Genomic DNA, 18,909 nt, shown 5'->3' with positions numbered 1-18,909 from the left:
AAGTACATAACTCCACACATCATGGTTTTGATGAGACAATCTACAATGTAAATAGTCATAAAAATAAAAAAAACACATTGAATGAGAAGGTGTGTTTGAACATTTGGCGTGTACTGTATGTGTGTATATATATATATATATATATATATATATTAGGGCTGGGCGATATTGGCTTTTATTAATATCTCGATATTTTATGCCATATCGCGATATATGATATATATCTCGATATTTAGCCTTAGCCTTGAATGAACACCTGATGCATATAATCACAGCAGTATGATGATTCTGTGTCTACATTAAAACATTCTTCTTCATACTGCATTAATATATGCTCATTTTAAACTTTCATGCAGAGAGGGAAATCAAAAACAATTTTAAGCACTCTTCATTCACTCGCGGGTGACATTTTAAATGATAGAACAACTTAGTAGTGCTGCTACCTATTGTAGCAACACTTCTGCTACATACTTTGCATATTGCTGTTGTCAGCTGAATATCTTCCCGCTTGAAGCCAAACCACTGCCGATTGATGGACCCTCTCCTGTTTTTTTGGGCATTAATTGTTCTTCCTCCATTTATGATCAGTTTCACACCTTCTGTCTCTTGTAATGTGACACGCACCGCTCCGCTTGCACCACCTGCCTCAGCTAACGTTAGCCATTCTGCTACCTCTGTGCTCGGCGAGGGCATATGACGCTACACGCGCGACAGTTTGTGACGTATGTAAGAAGGTGGGCTTGTTTTACGTCTCTGTGAGAATGAGAGACGAGAAGGAGTGAGAAACGCCTGTAGTGTAATGCCCGCAGGTAAAAGCAACTGCGTGAGAACGTATACTCGAATATTACAGTAATTTTCTATATCGCACAAAAGGAAACCCGCGATATATTGTTTATATCTATATATCGCCCAGCCATAATATGTGTGTATATATATATATATATATATATATATATATATATATGCACATACATACATACATATTAGGGATGTGGGAAAAAAATCGATTCGAATTTGAATCGCGATTCTGACGTTGTGCGATTCAAAATCGATTATCTTTTCTTTTTCTTTTAAATCGATTTTTATTTATTTATTTATTTATTTTTTATCAATCCAACAAAACAATACACAGCAATACCATAACGTTGGAATCCAATTCCAAAACCAAACCTGAGCCAGCAACAATCAGAACTGCAATAAACAGAGCAATTGAGAGGAGACACAAACACGACACAGAACAAACCAAAAGTAGTGAAACAAAAATAAATATATTATCAACAACAGTATCAATATTACCGTATTTTTCGGACTATAAGTCGCAGTTTTTTTCATAGTTTGGCCAGGGGTGCGACTTATACTCAGGAACGACTTGTGTGTGAAATTATTAACACAATAATATATCAAATAATATTATTGAGCTCATTCACGTAACAGACTAGAAGTACTGTATAAGATTTCATAGGATTTAGCGATTAGGAGTGACAGAGTTTTTGGTAAACGTTTAGCATGTTCTATATGTTGTAGTTATTTGAATGACTCTTACATTAATATGTTACGTTAACATACCAGGCACCTTCTCAGTTGGTTATTTATGCCTCATATAACATACACTTATTCAGTTTGTTGTTCCCTATTCTTTATTTATTTTAAATTGCCTTTCAAATGTCTATTCTTAGTGTTGGGTTTTATCAAATAAATTTACCCCAAAAATGCGACTTATATTCCAGTGCGACTTACATATGTTTTTTTCCTTCTTTATCATGCATTTTTGGCAGGTGCGACTTAACCTCCGAGTGACTTATACTCCGAAAAATACGGTAGTTATAATTTCAGCATAGCAGTGATTAAACATCCCTCATTGACATTATCGATAGATATTTATAAAAATAAAAAAAAAGAACAACAGTGTCAGAGTGGCTTACACTTGCATCACATCTCATAAGCTTGACAACACACTGTGTCCAATATTTTCACAAATATAAAATAAGTCATATTTTTGGTTTTCTTAATAGTTAAAACAAATTTACATTATTGCAATCAGTTGATCAAACATTGTCCTTTACAATTATAAAAACAGACTGGGGTATATATATATATATATATATATATATATATATATATATATATATATATATATATATATATATATATACATATATACATACAAACCCCGTTTCCATATGAGTTGGGAAATTGTGTTAGATGTAAGTATAAACGGAATACAATGATTTGCAAATCTTTTTCAACCCATATTCAATTGAATGCACTACAAAGACAAGATATTTGATGTTCAAACTCAAACTTTTTTTTTTTGGCAAATAATGATTAACTTAGAATTTCATGGCTGCAACACGTGCCTAAGTAGTTGGGAAAGGGCATGTTCACCACTGTGTTACATCACCTTTTCTCTTAACAACTCTCAATAAACGTTTGGGAACTGAGGAAACAAATTTTTGAAGCTTTGAAAGTGGAATTCTTTCCCATTCTTGTTTTATGTAGAGCTTCAATCGTTCAACAGTACGGGGTCTAAGCTGTCGTATTTTACGCTTCATAATGTGCCACACATTTTCAATGAGAGACAGGTCTGGACTGCAGGCGAGCCAGGAAAGTACCTGCACTTGTTTTATACCAAGCCACGCTATTGTAACACGTGCTGAATGTGGCTGGGCATTGTCTTGCTGAAATAAGAAGGGGCAAAATGAGAAAGACAGCGCTTAGATGGCAGCATACATTGTTCCAAAACCTGCATGTACATTTCAGCATTAATGGTGCCTTCCCAGATGTGTAAGTTAACCATGCCTTTGGCACTAATGCACCCCCATACCAGCACACATGCTGGCTTTTGAACTTTGCGTTAATAACAGTCTGGATGGTTCGCTTCCCCTTTGGTCCGGAGGACACAATGTCAAATATTTCCAAAAACAATTTGAAATGTGGACTCGCCAGACCACAGAACACTTTTCACATTGCATCAGTCCATCTTGGATGATCTCGGGCCCAGAGAAGCCGGCGGCGTTTCTGGATGTTGTTGATAAATGGCGTTCGCTTTGCATAGTAGAGCTTTAACTTGCACTTACAGATGTAGCGACGAACTGTATTTATTGACAGTGGTTTTCTGAAGTGTTCCTGAGCCCATGTGGTGATATCCTTTAGAGATTGATGTTGGTTTTTGATACAGTGCCGTCTGAGGGATCAAAGGTCACGGTCATTCAATGTTGGTTTTCTGCCATGCCGCTTACGTGGAGTGATTTCTCCAGATTCTCTGAACCTTTTGATGCTAGTATGGACTGTGGATGTTGAAATCCCTAAATTTCTTGCAATTGCACTTTGAAAAACGTTGTTCTTAAACTGTTTGACTATTTGCTCACGCAGTTGTGGACAAAGGGGTGTACCTCGCCCCATCCTTTCTTGTGAAAGCATTTTTTGGGAAGCTGTTTTTATACCCAATCATGGCACCCACCTGTTCCCAATTAGCCTGCACACCTGTGGGATGTTCCAAATAAGTGTTTGATGAGCATTCCTCAACTTTCTCAGTATTTATTGCCACCTTTCCCAACTTCTTTGCCACGTGTTACTGGCATCAAATTCAATAAATGGTTGTTTGCAAAAAAAATAAATGTTTATCAGTTTGAACATCAAATATGTTGTCTTTGTAGCATATTCAACTGAATATGGGTTGAAAATGATTTGCAAATCATTGTATTCCATTTATATTTACATTTAACACAATTTCCCAACTCATATGGAAACGGGGTTTGTATATACTGTACATATATATATATATATATATCCATATATATATATATATATATATATATATATATATATATATATATATATACATATATATATATATATATATATCCATATACATATATATATATATATATATCCATATACATATATATATATATATATATATCCATATACATATATATATATATATATATATATATATATATATATATATATATACACATACACATATATATACACACATATATATATATACACGCAAAAGTTTGGACACCTCCAATTTTTGATATGTGTGAGCAACCGCCAAAACTCTTTGAGCATTCAGTGGCGTACATGTGAGCGACGGCAGACGCGCACACTGTTATGCGCTTATCTGTTTATTCGATTTTGTGCGAGGCCTAAATTTGCCGTGCGCAGAGGACGCGTGAGCAGTACGCAATTGCACAGGCACGTACCTTGGAGGGAGTGTTGGACACCACTCCATTAAATAATCTATAATAATTTTCTTTCGGAAACAGACTCATAGCTTTTGTCTCCATCATGCTCTTAAACTGAAGAAATAACCGATAAAAACTATTCAGTGTTTATAATGTAATGTCGTTAATATTGTTATTATTTAAAAATAATTAATAATAATAACAACAATGCAAGTAACTATTTAAAGTGATGTAAACTTGTATTTCTCAGTTTAGAATTGTTTACCCGTGTAATGCCATGGAAAAGTAAATAACTTTGATATCCTTAATGAATAAACAAAAAAATAAAATGGACTCTTAATTTTGTTGAAAAAAATTTAACTGAAATAAATATCGAACATCTTAAAGTCAAAATTTTCCCAAGTTGGAAATACTTGTCATTTTTGCCGTCATTCTTTCTTGTTCGTCACCGTTGATGGGCTCAAATTGCCCATCCGACTTGAAACTGTAACGTGACCACAACGGGATATTTGGCTTGGTCAGCATTTTTCTCTTACTACTTTTTGTTACTTTGCGACACTTCTAACGAGCGCGTAGGTGGCCTGTCTGTTCATGCTTCCTGCGTGCGTAGAGCTGGCGCGCCGCTCTGCGCCCGCCGAGACAAAGATGGTGAATGATTGAAAAGAGGGCACAGTGCGTTAAATAAACACGCAAAGTGAGACCTCTGATTGAAGTGAGAGAGGAGGATTATGTCGTGCAAACCTACTGACCATGTGCGCTTGTTGTCGAAGAAGAGCACCAGGTAGAGCCTGAGGCTGCTCTCCTCCTGCCTCTGCTCCCCCAGGCGGAGGACATCTTTGGGGGGCACGGGGATGGGCACCCCGTTGAGCAGCAGGCCCTCCTCTGGCATGTCCGGGTCGATGATCTGGAACACAGTGGTACACCTCAGTCACAATTGGAGGTATCGGATGCCCAAACGGAAAAAGAACGCTAATACCAGGGCAGGATAGGAGGGGTATCCACGACATTTGGCCCAGACCATGTCCAGAGGCTCCAGCTGTGTATCCTCCTCGGCCGCATGGCTGCCGTTACCTGGGAGTAACAATGAAGCATTTCATGTGGAGGCGGGGAAGACCAAATGGAGAGCAGAAGCTACCAGTGTAGTCAGCGTCTCCGTTGACCATGTCCAGCAGGGGGAACTTGGACATGGCGGGCTTCCCCAGGCTTCGTTTGGGTGCGGCAGTGCTGTGGAGGACAACATGGAGTTAGGTACAACTCTTGCCTGGGAGTGAAGACACCAGCAGGACTGAGACGTTACGTTTCTTTGTGGAGGACGGGGCAGGGGCTGTATTCGCCATCCCACTCGCCGTCGTCTATGTGCTTGTCGAAACCGTTGGTCAGTCCTAGAGGCAAAGAGGAAGGAGTTGACTTCTTAACCTTGGTAGTTACTTCAGACTTGGGTTGTCCAAATACCAATATTTTGTACCAATGTATTTCGATACTTTTTTAAATAAAGGGTACTGCAAAAATGGTCATTATTGTCTTTATTTTAACAAAAAAATCTTAGTGTACATTAAACATATGTTTATTATTGCGAGTTTGTCCTTAAATAAAATAGTAAAAATCCTACACAACTTGTCTTTTAGTAGTAAGTCAACAAAGACTCCTAATTAGTCTCCTGACGTATGCAGTACCATACTGTGTTATTTATCTACCTATTATTGTGTCTACATTATAAAGGACAAACTGTGAAAATGTATTATTAATCCACTTGTTAATGTCCTGTTAATATCTGATTATTTTCTGTTTCAACATGTTCCATCTACACTTCTATTAAAATTTAATAATTACTTATTCTTCTCTTGTTTGATACTTTAGTTTTGGATGATACCAAAAATTTAGGTATCAATCCCATACCAAGTAGATACAGGATCATACATTGGTCATATTGAAATTATTCATGTGTCCAGGGACATATTTTCTGAGTTTATAAACATAATATGAATTATAAAAAAGGGAAAAAAAAATTGTGACGATAATAAATATCGCTATTGTACTTGGTATCATTACAGTGGATGTCAGGTGTAGATCCACCCATGGCGTTTATTTACATTGAGGAGTGCTATCTTGGGGATCATCTTAAATGGAGACAAGTCAGCAGCGCAGAGACGTCCTCAACTGATTCACAGGTGTAACACCTTCCCTTTATCTCGAAAATCCTCGGAAAAAATTATTGCACAGCAGCTAAAAGATTACTTAGCCGCTAAAAATCTCTGGGAACCCGTTATGCCCGGTTTCAGGGCAAATCACTCTATGGAGACAGCCCTCACAAGAACAACTAATTATCTATTGTTAACAATGGATGCTGCTATGTTTCTGCTACTTGATCTTAGCGCTGCTTTTGATACAGTCAATCATAACCTTTTATTAGAACGTATTGGTATGTCAGACTTAGTTTTTTCTTGGTTTGACTCCCATTTTACTGACAGAATGCAGTACGTCTCCCAAAATAATGGGACTTCGAGGTATGTTAAGGTAACGTGTGGAGTTCCCCGGGGTTCGGTTCTTGGCCCTGCACTCTTCAGCATCTACATGCTGCCGCTGGGTGACATCATACACAAATACGCTGTTAGATTTCACGCATAAAAAAGAATGACCGTGCATGTGAGCTGCGTGCTTGCTATTTTTTATGTATTTTATGTATTTTTATTTATTTTTATCTGAGAACCATGTTCTTATGTTTTTTGTGTGTTATTATGAATTTGCACTAAATTAGTTTGCTTGCAATTTCTTTGTTGAATATACAATGACAATAAAGATGTATTCTACTCTATTCTGATGACATCCAATAACAGGCCCCTGAAGCTGACTGGCGACTCTCATGGGCGCCATTGTTCGCTGACTCTTGCTTGCGTTTATTTACTATTTAGAATGTTTATCAAAAGAAAAATGTGTTCTTGTCTTAGGTAAGGATTGTGAATGTAAAAAAAAATGAAGTGCCTCTTAATTATTGTAGCGAGGTTGTGAAGCCAAGACAGCAAAATACGTCTTACCACATTTCTTTGACGTTTTGTGGCGCTCTCTTTCTGAGTTTGTCTCTCGGCCGGCGCTCCGTTGGTCGGTTAGGTTGGGTGGCTCTAGGGCTTTCTGGGGGGTGTCGGTGGGGGTGATAGAGGGGGTATCGGGGGAGGCACTTGAACTGTCGTCCTGTGCCGCCTTCCCGTTCAGCAGCACACCGTCCCTCTCTCTGAACAGCTTGGCGCCATTTTTGGCCTTTTTGAACAACACAGACGTCCGTCGCCCGACCCCGCCGGTGAAGGGCCGCGTGGGGGTGCAGGGGTCCGGCAGGCCGTTGGCCACCACCGAGCCCTCGCTGTGCAAATTTGGCGGCGACGTAGTGCAAACAATGTCCTCTGCGGCGGCGCGGGCCTCCAGCTTTAGGCGCTTCCAGCTGGTGGGACCTGGGTGCTGCTTGACGATGGGCCGCAGGGTGGGAGGCTCCAGGGGTGCGTCTCCAAGCCGGGGAGGGGGGGCCGGCCCGGTGGGTTCCAGTGTCGGGGGCGAGGCGGGTTTGAGGTCTTCTGGAAAAGATGGAGGGGACAACGACATGAAAGTGTGACTCTGCGTGCGTGGGAAAACAAAATGGCCACGGAGTATGTGGTGTGATGTGGTGTCCTCGTCACACTGGACAATAACGTCATCTAGAACTCTAAAGAAATGGTCTAAGCACCGCCCAAATGGACTTTAGGTGTGCGGGAACCTCCAAGGTCGGACACTTTCTTCAACGTAGACCTTTTCGACTGAAAAATATTTGTTATTTTCCAAACCACTACAAAACATACTTTTTTATTTTCAACTCTTAGGGCACCCTTCAACTTAAAAATAGGTCGCATGTTGTTTCTGTCAACGTTTAAATCTTCAAATCAAGAAAATGTATAATTTAAAAAAGTTTGCAAGTGCTTCTGGGTAGTGTATGTAGTGTTTTATTTCCTATATTCCAACAGTGTTCCTGTTCAAACTGTGCGTAATGTTACAGTGGCCAGAAATATTAGATTGACCTTGTTTTTAATGAAAACTTAGGCCTACTATGTTACTGTATTTCAATGTGTAGAGAGTGTTTTCTGAGGTGGTATTTGGTAGAGTTTGTGAACAACTTAAACCTACTGTATCTGCCGATGCAGTTTTATTTTGTATGCCCTTTGTGTTATAGAAATTATGCAATATTTCCCATCCCCCCAAAAACATTTTCAAAGTGGAACATTTCAGCTGAAAAAGTCATAACACCATTGATTTAAATTCATTAATTAATGAACAAAGAAAAAAAAAAACTAAACTTCTCAGAATCCAAACGGGCCCTAGTCATAAAAAAGTCACATTATTTTATCTACTTTTAACGCTTCAATATTTAGATCAACTTCAAAGTTGTTTTTTATGCTTTATGATCTTTTTGTCCAAGGAAACAGCAAAAACACAAAAATGTGCAATCTTTTTACCCCCCAAAAATCTCAAAGTGGATTATTTGATGTGCAGTATTTGTAGCCTCAAAAGGGTCAATAATTCATAACAACATTGATTTTGATTTATTATCATTATTATTATTATATTATTTTGATGAGGAAAGACAATTAAAAAAAATACCACAAAAATTTTCAGTCATTAATGTGTTAAAAATAAGTAATCCATAATTATATATTTTTTCAACACTCAAATCTATGGATCAACTTCAGATTTATTTATCAAGTGTAAAAGTTTTATTATCTTTTTGTTTGTCATGGAAAATGTACACAAAAATTCAATATGCTCTCCCCAAAAAATGTTAAAGGATAATATTTGATGTGAAATAATTGGAACCTTAAATATGTCAAGAACTCATAACATTGATTTGTTGTTTTTTTTTTTAGCAAAAAAAGAAATCCACTAAAATTGATTGGGATCCAAAAGGGCCCCACTCATAAAAGTGTTAAAAAAGGTCATTAATTATTTTATTTTTGTTTACTTTCAATGCTTAAATCTTTTGATCAACTTTAGCTATATCAATCAATTATACGATTTTGTTACGTTCTTTAAAACAATATCTGTTTGTTTGTTTTATGTCGTTTTTGTCACTAAATTTGTTTAATGACAAAAAATATGCTATATTTTTCCCCCAAAATATTTTAAAGTGTAATATTTGCCTTGAATGTGTCAATAATTCATAATATTGATTTTCATTCATTATTATTCTTTAGCAAAAACATTATTCAACTAAAATGTTGTGGGATCCAAAAGGGCCCCACTCATAAAAGTGTTAAAAAAGGTCATACGTTGTTTTAATTTGTTTACTTACAATGTTTAAATCTTTTGATCAACTTTAGCTATATCAGTCTATACGTTTTGTTACGTTTAAAAAACTTTTTTTTTGTTTGACGCCGTTTTTGTCATGGAAAACAAACATTTTTTAATGACAAAAAATAAGCAATATTTTCCCCCAAAAATATTTCAAAGTGTAATATTTGATGTGAATTAATTGAAGCCTTAAATATGTCAATAATTCATAAAATGTATTTTGATTCATTATTATTTCATGAGCAATGTCAGTTTTAAAGAAAAAACCCTGCGTGACAGCTTTGAGTTACTAAAGTTAATATTATTATTATTACTATATCCCACTGTGTTTTTAAATAGTATTTTTTAGAATGTTCCACGGGCCAATTGAAAAATAGCTGGGCCGCAGTACAGGAAATGATCTGTTCCAGGGCCAAACTGTGGCCATAACTGTTAACAGGGCAAGGTTCCAAGTAACATTGGACCATTAACGGTCATCCATCCATCCATCCATTTTCTACCGCTTATTCCCTTTTGGGGTCGTGGGGGGCGCTGGCGCCTATCTCAGCTACAATCGGGCGGAAGGCGGGGAACACCCTGGACAAGTCGCCACCTCATCGCAGGGCCAACACAGATAGACAGACAACATTCACACTCACATTCACACACTCGGGCCAATTTAGTGTTGCCAATCAACCTATCCCCAGGTGCATGTCTTTGGAAGTGGGAGGAAGCCGGAGTACCCGGAGGGAACCCACGCATTCACGGGAAGGACATGCAAACTCCACACAGAAAGATCCCGAGCCTGGATTTGGACCCAGGACTGCAGGACCTTCGTATTGTGAGGCAGACGCACTAACCCCTCTGCCACCCATTAACGGTCATACAAGTGTAAAATTAAATCAGCCACTTTTCATAATAAAATGAAATCAATCAATTAGGAACAGAGATTACTGCTAGTGCTTTGGAGAGGAGTGTCAACACTTTTTTGTACGCTCGGTTATTCTTTTGTATTATTGTACTGAGTAGCCAGGACAGAAGATGTGTCTACTACCCTGGAATTATTGCTTTAAATCAGAGGTGTTCAAAGTGCAAGCCAGGCCCATTTGCGGCCTGCAGCTAATTTGTCAAAGCCCTATGGCAATTGTTAAAAATACTTTTACAAAAAAAAAACCCTGATAATAGTGCAATATTATAGCAAACAGGTGAACTGTAAGGAGAAAAAGTCGCAATACTGACACTAATAACACACAGCTGCCATACAGGCTGTTTTTCTTAGACTGTCATTGCTCAAAATATAACAATGAATCAAAATTAATGTTTTCATGAATTATGGACCTGAAGTTAATTAAAATATTTAATCGTTGAAAAAAAAAAAGGAACCAGCTTGAGTGGAGTTCTAAAGGTTTAAAACACAAAATCTACTGTGAAATACGGACCATAAGCTGCTACTTTGAACCCTGCAGCTTATAAAATGGTGCAGCAAATGTATGGATTTTTCTCCGCTGACGGCCATATACAAATGGTTTAAAAAACACTGAAAAGGTCTTTTATTACAAACCCCATTTCCATGAGTTGGAAAATTGTGTTAGATCTATGGAATGCACTACAAAGACAAGATATTTGATGTTCAAACTCATAAACTTTTTTTTTGGGGAAAATAATAATTAACTTAGAATTTCATGGCTGCAACACGTGCCAAAGTAGTTGGGAAAGGGCATGTTCACCACATCACCTTTTCAATAAACGTTTGGGAACTGAGGAAACGAATTGTTGAAGCTTTGAAAGTGGAAATCTTTCCCATTCTTGTTTTATGTGGAGCGGTTTAGCTCGGTTGGCAGAGTGGCCGTGCCAGCAACTTGAGGGTTGCAGGTTCGATTCCCGCTTCTGCCATCCTAGTCATTGCCGTTGTGTCCTTGGGCAAGACACTTTACCCACCTGCTCCCAGTGCCACCCACACTGGTTTGAATGCAACTTAGATATTGGGTTTCACTATGTAAAGCGCTTTGAGTCACTAGAGAAAAAGCGCTATATAAATATAATTCACTTCACTTGACTTCACTATGTAGAGCTTCAGTCGTTCAACAGTCCGGGGTCTCCGCTGTCGTATTTTACGCTTCATAATGTGCCACACATTTTCGATGGGAGACAGGTCTGAACTGCAGGCGGGCCAGGAAAGTACACGCACTCTTTTTTTACAAAGCCACGCTATTGTAACACGTGCTGAATGTGGCTTGGCATTGTCTTGCTGAAATAAGCATGGGCGTCCATGAAAAAGACGGCGCTTAGATGGCAGCATATGTTGTTCCAAAACCTGTATGTACCTTTCAGCATTAATGGTGCCTTCACAGATGTGTAAGTTACCCATACCTTGGGCACTAATGCACCCCCATACCATCAAAGATGCTGGCTTTTGAACTTTGCCTCGATAACAGTCTGGATGGTTTGCTTCCCCTTTGGTCCAGATGACTAGATGTGGACTCGTCAGACCACAAAACACTTTTCCACTTTGCATCAGTCCATCTTAGATGATCTCGGGCCCAGAGAAGCCGGCGGCGTCTCCGGATGTTGTTAAGTGGTTTTTGCTTTGCATAGTAGAGCTTTAACTTGCACTTAGAGATGTAGCGACAAACTGTATTTAGTGACAGTGGTTTTCTGAAGTCTTCCTGAGCCCATGTGGTGATATCCTTTAGAGATTGATGTTGGTTTTTGATACAGTGCCGTCTGAGGGATCGAAGGTCACGGTCATTCAATGTTGGTTTCTGGCCATGCCGCTTACGTGGAGTGATTTCTCCAGATTCTCGGAACCTTTTGATGATAGTATGTACCGTAGATGTTGAAATCCCTAAATTTCTTGCAATTGCACTTCGAGAAACGTTGTTCTTAAACTGTTTGACTATTTGCTCACGCAGTTGTGGACAAAGGGGTGTACCTCGCCCCATCCTTTCTTGTGAAAGACTGAGCATTTTTTGGGAAGCTGTTTTTATACCCAATCACAGCACCCACTTTGTTCCCAATTAGCCTGCACACCTGTGGGATGTTTCAAATGAAGAGCATTCCTCAACTTTATCAATATTTATTGCCACCTTTCCCAACTTCTTTGTCACGTGTTGCTGGCATCAAATTCTAAAGTTAATGATTATTTGCACACAAAAAAAATGTTTATCAGTTTGAACATCAAATGTGTTGTCTTTGTAGCATATTCAAATGAATATGGGTTGAAAATGAATTGCAAATCATTGTATTCTGTGTATATTTACATCTAACACAATTTCCCAACTCATATGGAAACGGGGTTTGTAATTCCCCTGCTGTGCCATCTTTTGTACAAGTTTGCTTACAGCAGGTGCTCCAATGTCCTTCCATTTAGCGCTTTTAACCAGACGTAGAGGCGCCGTTTAGTCTTCTAGCCGCCCATAGCATTTCTACTCGTATCAATTTTCATTCATCACTCTAAGCAATCGATTGTAAATTTTACAATACAACTACAACAATTCCTACTTAATAAACTGCCCCATGTGTGATGTCTGTAGGAGTGTTTTCATGCATATTTGTGCGTAATATCGAAATGTATTCAAGCTAGCGTCATTAGCATCAGCTAATATGCTAACACATTTACAAGTATCTTTGTTAGTCCATGACAATAACTTCTGTTTTGTTTGATCAGCAGTTTTACTGTCGTGTTACAGAAACCGTTTGGAAACAATTTAGATATGTAAACAAATATTTACAAATTATTTCTATGTAAATAACTAATTTCACAACATATATATCTGCAGCTCAAATATTTTTTTCTTCTGAATAATTGTGGGTGTGGCTTATATACCGGTGCGCTCTATAGTCGGGAAAATACGGTATATTATTAGTTTTGAAATGAAAACTATCAAAATGGCCCCAGCTTACATTGATTTTTCATCGCGGCCCTTAGTGGATAAAGTTCAGACAACCCTGCTTCAGACGCTCACAGAGGCATTTCGACTTTGTTTCCCTACAATGCTTTATTACTGTGCTCAACTTTAGAGGTTCCGCCGGTTCAGTAACAACACACACACACACACACACACACACACACACACACACACACACACACACACACACACACACACACACACACACACACACACACACACACACCTGAGTCAAGTTGCTCTCACAACTGTACACCAGCACCATGGTACCAGGACAGGATCTAAATGACATTAAACAGACCACCAAAAATAAAAAAATAAAAAAAATTTAAAAAAAGGTATCTGCCTAAACACCCGCCCTTCGTTAAGGCAAGCACGAGGGTGTCTGAAGGGGGTGAGATGGCATGACTGCTACAGTACGTGGCCAGATGGAGAATGGTGAGTCCATGAGTGATGTGCAGAAGAGGTGCAGAGAGCACTTGGGAGAGCGAAGTTGTGAGGCCGCCATGGCTAACGAGACTCTGTGGGCCCCTACTTACTAGACTGGAGACAGTGGGGTGGTTGGGGTTGTTGCGTGGGGGGGACCCTGGCTCAATTACCTGAGGACAACGTTTTGTTAGCTCATGTTCACAACTGGTTTCATCGGATAAAAAAAGTGGGTTCAAAAATAAAAAATAAAAAGTGTCATGCATTCATACACTTGTCTGCCAAAAACAAGTAAACCTCTCACATTTCAGCAAGTACTTTATCTTAGAGTAGTCAGTGTGCAGCTTGTATTGCAGTATATATTTACCATCCACTAACAAAGAGTCAACCCAGACACTATTGATTGAATTTAGAGGGTTAGTGGAATGTGTGGAAGTTAGAATAGTTTGAATCGGATGAGAAATGTGGGATATGAAGAGGTTTGTGTTATACCCATTCATTTGCAATGAGGAGAATTCCTGGAAATTCAGGGAATTTTACATTGGCGTAAATGTCCAGGATGAGTTGAGTGTGTGGATGGTGGAATGGTGTGAATCGGGTGAAAAATGCGGGAGCTGTAAAACTTTAAAAAATGTCCATTCATTTGTGTATGGCATTTTCCTGGAAATTTGGGAATGAGGGTAAAAAAAAATGGAATTTTTAAGAATATAGATATCACAATTGTCCTTAAAAATAGAAATGAGTTGCTGTTGTTTTTTTGTTTTTTTTTTAAATCAGATGAGAAATGCTGACATGTTAAACCTTTGTAAGTGAAAATTGGTATTTTGGAATTCCTGGAATTTCAGGAAAAAAATTAAGTACCTTTAATGTTGTGTTTTGATGGTGGTTGGAATGGCTTCAAAAATGTAGGAGGAGAAGCCGAAAGACAAAAAAAAGGGTGGAATTGGGGCTTTGAAAAAACAGGAATTCTGGGATTTCTTTGAACTTGGAAAGTGGTAGTTTCAATGTCCAGTATGAGTAGAAGGTGTTGAAAGTGAAACGGGTTGAATAAGGTGAGAAATGTCGGAGTTGTAAAACTTGGAAAATGTCCATTCACTTGAACGGCAATTTCCTGGAAATCTGGGAATGTGGGGAAAATCTGGGATTTTTAAATATAGATAATATCACAATTGTCCTTAAAGATATGAATGGGTTGTTGTTGGAATTTTTGAATAGATGGAGAAATTGTGACATAGTAACACTTTGTAAGTGAAAATTGGGTATTTTGGAATTCCTGGAATTTCGGAAAAATCGTGAATTTATATTTTTACCAGTATTTAAAGTCAAAGCATATTATTTCTGTAACTGTATCAAGCACATTACAAATAAGTACATTATGCTTGTATAACAAGTACTTTTTTAATACCTTTACTTTGTTAGTGCGCTATTATTGTGAAGGGGGAAGTGTACTGTTGTATGTTTGACAAGTAACAAGGCAAAGTGAGACTGTTAAAAAAAGAGAGCAACTCTCAATTTGCAACCGCTGTTTGTACATTTATGTTACCTTCTATGGTGTCGTTCACAACAACACAAACAGATGAGATGTGTTGTGTGTATGATTGTTGGTACATTGATGTTACATCCATGTCGTTCACAACAACACAACAGATGAGACGTGTTATGTGTGTCTATGACTGTTTGTACATGAATGTGACATCCATGATGTTGTTCACAACAACACAACAGATGTGTTGTGTGTGTGTGATTGTTTGTACATTGATGGTACATCCATGATGTCGTTTACAACAACACAACAGATGAGATGTATTGTGTATCTGTGTATGATTGATTGTACATTAATGTGACATTGATGATGTCGTTCACAACAATACAACAGCTGAGATGTGTTGTGTGTGTATGAATGTTTGTACATTGATGTTACACGGTTCAGTTCATTTTCGGCACAGTAAGAAAACAACAAAATATACACTTTTTAGTTATTTATTTAGCAAATTTGCAAAATCTTCCACCAAAAATATTTTTCTTAGTGGAATATTTGATGTGAAGTAATCGGTACTTTGGATAGGTCAATAATTCATAATATCATTGATTTTGATTCAATATTTTGTTTTGAGCAATGACAGTTTGAAAGATAAAAAAACAGCTTTCTTTTATTAGTCAACGTTGCAACTTTTTCTCAATTACATTTAGCCTTTAAGCTTTTTTATTTCACTTTTGTTTATATGTTTTTGTTTGTATTAATAGTTTTTTAGAATGTGCCGTGGGCCTTTAAAACATTAGCTGTGGGCCGCAAATGGCACACTTTTGACACCCCTGCTATAGATAATAAAAAATTAAATCTGATAAATCTATGGGTAAAAAGCAGAGCCTGGCGATGCATGCGCGTTTATCATAACTGTCTCGCTCTCTCTGTCTCTGCCCCTCCCTCACGAATGCTGCTGCGTGCACAATTTATTTTGTTTTTAACCCCTTCTTAACCCTGAACGTACATTGAAAATACACGCAACCCTAATTTAAAATGCCGGACATTTGAGGCATCTAAGAAACTCCACCCGGACAGCGCCACAAAACAGGACATATCCGGTGAAAAAAGAACGTATGGTCAGTCTATCATAGCCCGGTTGCTGCTAGCATGCCGTAAGTTGTACCTCGGTGGGCATTGTTTACACAACGTGGGGTACGCTACTCAATATGTCCGTGTGGAAACTCGTTTGGTACACCTTCGAACCGAACCAAAACCCCCGTACCGAAACGGTTCAATACAAATACACGTACCGTTCCACCCCTAGTGTATATGATTGTTTGTACATTGACGTTACATACAATGATGTCGTTCACAACAACACAACATATGAGATGTGTTGTGTGTGTATGAGTGTTTGTACATTGATATTACATCCATGATGTCGTTTACAACGACACAACAGATGAGATGTTTGTGTGTATGATTGAGTGTGCAATAATGTGACATCGATAATGTCGTCCACAACAACACAACAGATGAGATGTGTTGTGTGTGTATGATTGTTTGTACATTGATGTTACATCCATGATGTTGTTTACAACGACACAAGATGAGATGTGTTGTGTGTATGATTGATTGTGCAATAATGTGACATCGATAATGTCGTCCACAACAACACAACAGATGAGATGTGTTGTGTATGATTGTTTGTATATTGAAGTTACATCCATGATGTCGTTCACAACAACACAACAGATGAAATGTGTTGTGTTGAGTGTGCATATGATTGTTTGTACATTAACGTTACATCCATGATGTCGTTCACAACAACACAACACATGTGATGTGTTGTGGTGTATGGATAGTTCTTGCTCGCTTTAGCTATCTAGTTTAGATGCTGTTTCAAGTGACCATATTGACATTGTTTAGGACAGGGCGGTTGTGTGTTTAGGGATGATAAGTGATTGGTCCCCAACACATTATTTCCCCCCAAAAATGTTCCTTCTCCTCACAATGACAGCATTTCACTCACATTCTTAACAGCGGATTTTCTTTTATTGGCCAATTCTGTGACGCAAATCATGTGCCATACATTTTTGCTGAGTGTACTGATTATTGATTAGGCATACTAGCGCTGTGTCAAATAAAAAGTAACAACCGTGGTAAGATCCCAAACTTCTCATAGACGTCTTTTTTTCAGTCATTCGCTCCTCATCCGTTTCACAACTGCAAGCTATGGAATTTGTTTGGACGTTGCGCGGCCCAATAATCACTTTTTTCCCCGATTATTATCTTTTCATGATCGAGAGAAGCCATAATTGAAATGGAAATCAAAATAGGATGAATTGTCCAGCCTTGTGATAATATAAACAGCAATGATTGAAATATATCAAAACGATAAACTGCACCAGGAAAGAAAATTTTGACTTTAATAACATATTTATTTTTAAATGTATGTAGTAAAACATTTTTATACTCATTATGAAATATATGTGTTGTAGTCCATTATGCAAATTATACAATAGTGTTGTCCTGGCCACGCCCCCACTGTTACAAATAGATTGTCAATCTGTGGGAAACACTAGACCACACTTTTTCTGCAGGCGAGCTACTTTTCATTTGACCAAGTCGATTGAATCTACCTTATTCATATATCTATCCATCCATCCATTTTCTACCGCTTGACCCTTTATTATATATCTAATTTATATATATACTTTATTTTTATTTAGTGATGAAAAAGACGTTTTTGTTAACAAGTTAAAGGTGTTTAATGATAATACAAGGATTTTAACATTCCTTTCTTTCATGAAGACAAGAATATAAGTTGGCGTATTACCTCATTCTAATGACTTGCATTGATTGGAATCAGACAGTAGTAATGAGAACGTCCACATTTTCAAATGGAGGAGAAAATAAAGTCCTCCTCTCTGTCCAACACCACATGAAAGTGGTTGCTTTTAGCCATCTTATTTGTCCAGCTTCCATACTCCTTTTTATACACTTTACAAGAAATACATTGACGGCAAACTCCGTGTGCGGCTTCTTTTGAGACTCTTGTTTTGTTAGCGCAGGCTGGATGAAGCAGCTATTTTCCTTTCCCCCATTTTTTACCTGTATCTCACCTTTTTTTGAAAGGGGCGCCGGAAGTTGGCAGACCTGTCAGCGATCCTGTTTTTTCTCCCTGTAATGTTTGATCCTGTTCTGTCTCCCTGTAATGTTTGATCCTGTTCTGTCACCCTGTAATGTTTGTCTAATCTTGAATGGGATTGTGCTGAAAATTTAAATTTCCTCTCGGGGATTAATAAAGTACTTCTGATTCTGATTTTGTTGTGAAGACAGGAACTGTGCAGTTGGTCTTTAGAGTTTTGACAGCAGGAACGGCGCGAGAGTCTGTTGAAATAAAAGGTGTTTCTCGCCTTCCTGTCGGTCGTTTTTTCTTAATAATGATCTGGCAGCAGCCATCGTTATCTCACAAGACCCTCGGGTGCCGTGAATGTCAATCAAATGACGAAAGTGATGTCTTGGTAAATATTGATGATCGCTCATTTTTAGGTCTATTTTTTAAATGCCTGACTGTCGATCCACTGACACACCCACCATCCACGTAATGGGCACCCCTGCACTAGAGTCT

The 18,909-nt window shown here is 38.1% G+C and overlaps 1 protein-coding gene across 3 annotated transcripts in view; it reads right to left on the bottom strand.

Moving 5' to 3' along the window:
* brpf3b (bromodomain and PHD finger containing, 3b) overlaps positions 1–18,909 on the bottom strand; it is a 61,419-nt gene that overhangs the window by 5,895 nt on the left and 36,615 nt on the right. For 2 of the 3 annotated variants that reach the window (XM_061889834.1, XM_061889836.1), the window contains exons 8-12: positions 7,226–7,753; positions 5,491–5,575; positions 5,329–5,417; positions 5,170–5,264; positions 4,943–5,097 (exon numbers count right to left, since the gene is read on the bottom strand). In XM_061889834.1, coding sequence (XP_061745818.1) covers positions 4,943–5,097; positions 5,170–5,264; positions 5,329–5,417; positions 5,491–5,575; positions 7,226–7,753 — 952 coding nt within the window. The remainder of the gene's footprint in view (positions 1–4,942; positions 5,098–5,169; positions 5,265–5,328; positions 5,418–5,490; positions 5,576–7,225; positions 7,754–18,909) is intronic. The other variant, XM_061889837.1, reaches the window with a different exon arrangement.

This window comes from Nerophis ophidion, linkage group LG27 (genome assembly GCF_033978795.1).
Source record: "Nerophis ophidion isolate RoL-2023_Sa linkage group LG27, RoL_Noph_v1.0, whole genome shotgun sequence".
Classification (NCBI taxonomy): Eukaryota; Metazoa; Chordata; class Actinopteri; order Syngnathiformes; family Syngnathidae; genus Nerophis; species Nerophis ophidion.
Note: the sequence above shows the minus strand (reverse complement) of the source record. Positions and strands in the feature narration are given on the sequence as shown.